This window comes from Sapajus apella, unplaced genomic scaffold (genome assembly GCF_009761245.1).
Source record: "Sapajus apella isolate SASKATOON/1434 unplaced genomic scaffold, GSC_monkey_1.0 scaffold31, whole genome shotgun sequence".
Taxonomy (NCBI): domain Eukaryota; kingdom Metazoa; phylum Chordata; class Mammalia; order Primates; family Cebidae; genus Sapajus; species Sapajus apella.
This window is the reverse complement of record NW_022436971.1, coordinates 763,901-770,247: the sequence shown is the minus strand read 5'-3', so window position 1 is coordinate 770,247 and position 6,347 is coordinate 763,901. Positions and strand designations below refer to the sequence as shown.

General features: G+C 50.8%; 1 protein-coding gene across 1 annotated transcript in view; it reads right to left on the bottom strand.

Annotated features, from left to right (window-relative positions):
• Positions 1-506: 506 nt before the first annotated feature.
• POMC (proopiomelanocortin) overlaps positions 507-6,347 on the bottom strand; it is an 8,799-nt gene continuing 2,958 nt past the window's right edge. Inside the window, exons 2-3 of the mRNA XM_032293951.1 lie at positions 4,627-4,808; positions 507-1,337 (exon numbers count right to left, since the gene is read on the bottom strand). Coding sequence (XP_032149842.1) covers positions 672-1,337; positions 4,627-4,758 — 798 coding nt within the window. The 5' untranslated portion in view covers positions 4,759-4,808 and the 3' untranslated portion in view covers positions 507-671. The remainder of the gene's footprint in view (positions 1,338-4,626; positions 4,809-6,347) is intronic.

Sequence of the window (6,347 nt, the reverse complement as noted above, 5' to 3'; positions counted from 1 at the left end):
CTACGTTTTGGAGAAAAGTTCAGAGACTTGCCTAAGGTCACATGGATTGCTAGGAGCAGTGAGGGCTCAGTTCCCCGGAAGCATTACCAAAGCTTCCCATCTAACAGTCCAGAGCTCTCCCAGGTGTTGGTAGACCTTGACCTGTCCAACTGGCTTTTGTTGGTGGACTGGGAGCCGGCAAGCCCGAGCACGGGGGGTCACTCTTGCAGGAATCCTGCCTTTTAGCACGTGTGCTAGCTGAGCCGTCTTTCCGACTCAGTGGAGTGTGTGGAAAAAGCCATCCTAGAGGTGTTGGAGCCACCCTGAGCCGTCACCCAAACTATTTGATCCCTTGAAGATCCATTTGGGGTGGGGGAGGAAGCACATTTTCCTTCCACGCTCACTACGTCCTGTGACATATCCTACCACATGGAAACCACTGTGCTCCTCCAATCCACGCTGCTGTTATTTGATGGCTATGTGTTTTTATTTTATTCACGGTGCACATTCAAAGTCAGAGGCGGATGTGAAATTTGGAAGGTTTTATTTCCTAACTATAGACAGCTTTAAGAGGCTGAATATCTGCCTCGACCATCTGCCCCCAGGCTGGAGGCAGCAGCAGGGCTGGGGAGGGCAAGGGGCTTTGGGGTCGACCTCCCCGGGGAAGGAAGCCCCGGGGTCTCGCTGTGCCTTCACTGGCCCTTCTTGTAGGCGTTCTTGATAATGGCGTTTTTGAACAGCGTCACCAGGGGCGTCTGGCTCTTCTCGGAGGTCATGAAGCCGCCGTAGCGCTTGTCCTTGGGCGGGCTGCCCCAGCGGAAGTGCTCCATTCTGTAGGGGCCTTCGTCTTTCTTCTCAGCCACCACCTGCAGGCCGCGCTCCAGGTCGGCCTCGGCGCCCGCGCCCTCGTCGGCAGGGCTGTCGGGGCCATCCCCCGCCAGGGGCCGCTGGTCGGCCAACTCCCTCTTGAACTCCAGGGGGAAGGCCTCGGCCGACTCGTTCTCGGCGCTGTTGGGGTACACCTTCACCGGGCGCCGCTTCTTGCCCACCGGCTTGCCCCAGCGGAAGTGCTCCATGGAGTAGGAGCGCTTGCCCTCCCGCGGGCCCGGCTCGGCGCCATCGCCGCGGGGCTCGGGGCCGCCCTCAGGCAGCAGGCCGCGGTCTTCGCCCGCCGCGAAGTCCTCGCGCTTCTGCCCGGCGCCACCGCCGCTGCTGCTATTGCGGCGACCGAAGCGGTCCCAGCGGAAGTGGCTCATGACGTACTTCCGGGGGTTCTCGGTCAGCGGCTGCTCGTCGCCATTGCCCGGGAACACCGGAGCCTCCGCCGAGAGGTCGGGCTTGCAGGCCCGGAGGCACTCCTGGGGGAAGACACCATGGCATGAGGGCAGCCCGTGCCCTGCACCCCTGCCCGGCCACCGCGCCGTCCACTGCGCCTACGCCCTGGCCGCCGTCACCACGTGCGGGGGACGCAGGGCGCAGTGTCCGGCGTGTCAGGCGTCTAGGCCTCCCTACGGAGCAGGTCTGCCCACCTGTCCTCTTGGCAGTCGTGGGCATCTAAGATCTTGCCACCACCTCTTCTGTCTCCTTCCCCATCCCATTTCGTGGTTGGTCTAGCCATTTAGCCGCCCCTAGCTTTTGTGAACAGGACTGAAGTCCTATGTCTGACATAAAGAAGTGGCTCCAAGAGGCCAGGCACGGTGGATCTCGCCTGTAATACCAGCACTTTGCGAGGCCACGGCGGGCAGATCACGAGGTCAGGAGATCCAGATCATCCTCGTCTCTACTAAAAATACAAAAAAATTAGCTGGGCATGGTGGCCTACGCCTGTAGTCCCAGCTACTCCGGAGGCTGAGGCAGGAGAATTGCTTGAACCCAGAAGGCCGAGATTGCAGTGAGCCGAGATCGCGCCACTGCATTACAACCTGGGCGACAGTAAGAGACTCTCTCGTCTCAAAAAAAAAAAAAAAAAAAAAGAAGTGGCTTCAAAAAGGGCAGACGGATGGTCATTGTTGGTCCTTAATGAATATTGAGTGCGGTGGCTCAGGCCTGTAATCCCAGCACTTTGGGAGCCAGAGTCAGTCGGATCACCTGAGGTCAGGAGTTCAAGACCAGCCTGGCCAACAGGGTGAAACCCTGTCTCTACTAGACAAAAAAAAAAAAAAAAAAAAAAACCCTAGCTGGGTGTGGTGGCAGGTTCCTCGGGAGAGGCTGAGGCAAGAGGCAGGAGAATCGCTTGAACCCGGGAGGTAGAGGTTGCAGTAAGCCGAGTTAACACCACTGCACTCCACACTCCAGCCTGGGCAACAGAGCAAGATGCTGTCTCAAAAAAATAAAAAAGAATACTGAATAAATACATATGGTTTAATTCAAGACCAAGAGGAGAGTGGGGCTGAAGTTTAGGGGATAATCTCTCCAGGCGATAGAAGTCTGACTACTAGGGCCTATATTTTAAAGCATGTTTTTAATAATGCCTCAACCTTACCTCAGTGATGGAAAACCTACTTTATGCCCCACCCCAGCTCCATCTCTGCACTAAGCCTCCAAAGCTGCACCTTGGTTCTTTCACGACTGATGTGCTAATCTCTCTGGGAGATCATTTCCCTGTAACCCCATTCTGACTGGAGGGAGGGGTAGAAAGCTAGGATTATTTCCATTTCTCCATCTGTGGAATCTGTGTCTCTCTGCTCTTTGTCTCTAGTGGACTCAATTGTGGTACATATTTGCTTAGGAAAATGGCTGCACAGGCTGCAGCCTTGAGTTTTCAGTGATAAAAAGATGAAAAGCCCACTGGCTGCTCTCTTACTTGGGAATAGCAAAGTTGGAAATAAAAGGATCCTACCCAGTATGTTGAGCTGGACATAGCCTATTCCAGGTGTTTAGAATTACAACACTGTGGAATGCTAACAATGGAAAATTAAAGCTAATTTACACTCCCCTCCCCTGGAGAGATAATGAAGCAGGAGGCTCAGAGAGGTGAAAGGACCTGGTCAAGGTCCCACAGCTCAGAACTGGGATTAGAACACATGGGTCCTGACTGTGTCCAGGGTGCCCTCCCTAGTTGTCTCAAGTCAAGAGACTCGGGTCTGTCTGAACTGGAACTCGCAGAATCCCCTGGGCTCTTAGTTTCTCTTTTATATTACACATGAAAACTGATCTGTGTCTTTGAGAATCGCATTCTCTCTTCACCTTAACTCAGCTTCTCCATTGACAAAATACACAGAATGTAGATATACATGCCACCCTCAGCATCTGCCAGGTGTTGGCAACAGAATAAAATCCCAGTCACTGATACTAGCAGAGTGGGGTTTGTTTGTTTGTTTTGTTTTGAGTTAAGGTCTCGTTCTGTTACCAAGATGGGAGTGCAATGGCATGATTATAGCTGACTATGACTCCTGGCCTCAAGTGAACCTCTCAAGTAACTGGGACTACAGGCACATGCCACCACACCTGGCTAACTTTTTTATTTTTTGTAGAGATAGGGGTCTTACTGTGTTGCCCAGGCTAGTCTTGAATTCCTGGGCTCAAGCAATCCTCCTACCTTAGCCTCCAAAAGTGCTGGGATTACAGGCATGAGCCTTCTCACCTGGTCTCAGTGTGCTTTTAATCTCTGGATTTGGCATCATTACTCATTTATGCCCCTAACACACACACACACACACACACACACACACACACAAACACACGCACACCACATGCAGGCAGATACTTATACCCTATGATGACCTGGAGGGAGCTCCCGCCTGACATGAAGGGCCTTCACATGCTCTGGAAAGACTGCAGAGGAACATGGTAGAAGGCCAGTCCTCCAGAAGAAGCATGAGACATTTGCCACCAAATACAGAAGAAAAAAAAGGTCCCCTGGTGTTTCCTTTTTCCAGAGATGATTTGTAGAACTACCTGGCTGGTTTTGCAACTGGCAGTAGATAAAAGGGGAAGAAATATGGAATGAAAATGGCATGTGATATGAGCTTCTTAAAAATGAATAGTTTGGGAAGATAAAGATTTAAAGTAGAGAATAGATTGAGAGGACAATTATGGCTCTTGTGGCACCATCTCTAGTTTAAGGGGTTCAGGGTCTCCACAGAAGATAGGGCAGAAAGTAAGGATAACCAAGCAGAAATTGTGGACTTGGCTGGGCACGGTGGCTCATACCTGTAATCGCAACACTTTGGGAGGCTAGGCAGGCAGATCATGAGATCGGGAGTTCAAGACCAGACTGATCAACATGGTGAAACCCTGTCTATACTAAAAATACAAAAATTAGCTGGGCATGATGGCGTGCACCTGTGATCCCAGCTACTCAGGGGGCTGAGGCAGGAGAATCACTTGAACCCAAGAGGCGGAAGTTGCAGTGAGCAGAGATCGTGCCACTGCACTCCGGCCTGGGCAACGGAGCAGACTCTGTCTCAAAAAAAAAAAAAAGAAACAAAGAAATTGTGGACTCGACCCATCTCCCTGAAGCTGTTTCCTTCCCTCATTCCTTCCCCCATTTCTTACTTCACTGCAAAGTTCCACTCCTGCCCTGGGTTGAATCATGCCTGTCAGTGGGAATGAATTAACTCCTTCCCCACACCTCTTTCTTTTGAGCTTTCCCAGCTCCAGTCCCATCTGATGTTTAACCCAAGATGACAACCATGGCCCACATACCAGCAGGTTGCTTTCGGTGGTGAGGTCCTGACACTGGCTGCTCTCCAGGCACCAGCCACGCACTTCCATGGAGGCCTGAAACAGCAAGGCCAGCAACAGGGCCCCTGAGCGGCTGCAGCACGATCTCAGCATCTTCCAGGCAGGCTGAGCCTCTTCAGAAGCAAACAAGATTGGTGGGACCCCTGCAAGGAGCAAAACAATGTTGGCCGCTCACCAGGAAGGACCTTGAGCCAACAATAACAACACGCTCTCTTGTGGAGTTAAAGGTATTTTAAGGACAGGAGCAATGCTGAGAAAGGAGGTGTGTAGGGTGGTGGTATAAGTTGTAAGGAGGAGGGAATGGACCTGGGTAAGCTGTGGGCATTTCCCTGCTATCTTGTATTAGAACCAGACCCCTGAAAAGGTTAAGGCTGGAAGCTATTTTGGGGATTGCTTGGTTCAGCCCCTCCTATGAGAGATGGGAAAATTGAAGCCCAAAGAGAGACAATTACTTTAATGTTCATAACAAGGTAAGGCTAAGCTCCTAGCACAGAACTTTTCTATTTCACTGCATAAAGCTGTAGTTCTAACATGCTAGATCTAAGGGGTGAAAGTAACTTGGGAAAAACAGAGGACCCTGAAATTCCTGCTCAAGATGGGCTTTTCCCCTTTTATTCGACCAGAATCCATTCATTTATCTGAAATTGTATTTCCTATGAGTATTAGGTTTACAGAAAAGTAAATAAAACCACTGGCCAATTTAGGGAACACTTCAAGCAACCTGATTTGATGTCCTGCACACAAATTACTCTGGCGATCACTATTATCCAGACTCCAGTAACTTTGGAGAGCTTTGTTTTTAAAGCAGATCTCGCCGGGCGCGGTGGCTCAAGCCTGTAATCCCAGCACTTTGGGAGGCCGAGGCGGGTGGATCACAAGGTCAAGAGATCAAGACCATCCTGGTCAACATGGTGAAACCCCGTCTCTACTAAAAATACAAAAAATCAGCTGGGCATGGTGGCACGTGCCTGTAATCCCAGCTACTCAGGAGGCTGAGGCAGGAGAATTGCCTGAACCCAGGAGGCGGAGGTTGCGGTGAGCTGAGATCTCGCCATTGCACTCCAGCCTGGGTAACAAGAGTGAAACTCCGTCTCAAAAAAATAAATAAATAAATAAAGCAGATCTCAACTCTTTTAAAACTGGCTCATCTTCTGAACACCTCACATGTCAGATGTCTTGTTCTCTAGGTCTCTCAAATGTGGTCTGAAATGGCTGGATATGAAGAGGAGGCAGGTGTGGAGCAGAAAGAAACAGACCAGGGGGAATTACTTCCTGGTGGAAGAGCCACTTCAGATACTTTTGGAGAATCCAGTAAGTGCCTGGGGCAGAAGCTGAGATCAAGATGCCAGGGGACAGTAAGGAGGGGGCACCCATGGTGTCCCTAGACCTTTGTGCCCACCCCTTTCTCCAGCACTGCTCTCTTGCTGCCAAATTACTCTTAACCAGGTGGGCCCCCTGAAGCCACCTCGAGATGTGAGATCAGCTCACCACCAACCCTACAATCATTTTGGCTTTCAGAAGATCTTCTCAGCCAGCTGCTAGAAAAAAATGTAATTAGATGAAAAAAGTAATTCACATGAAAGTGTGGATGACTAAGTGTCTTGTCACTCCTAATGAACGCTGGTATTTTAACATAAGTTTGCCCAAAAGAAATCTCTCATTTGGAGAGGCGTGGGCCAAAT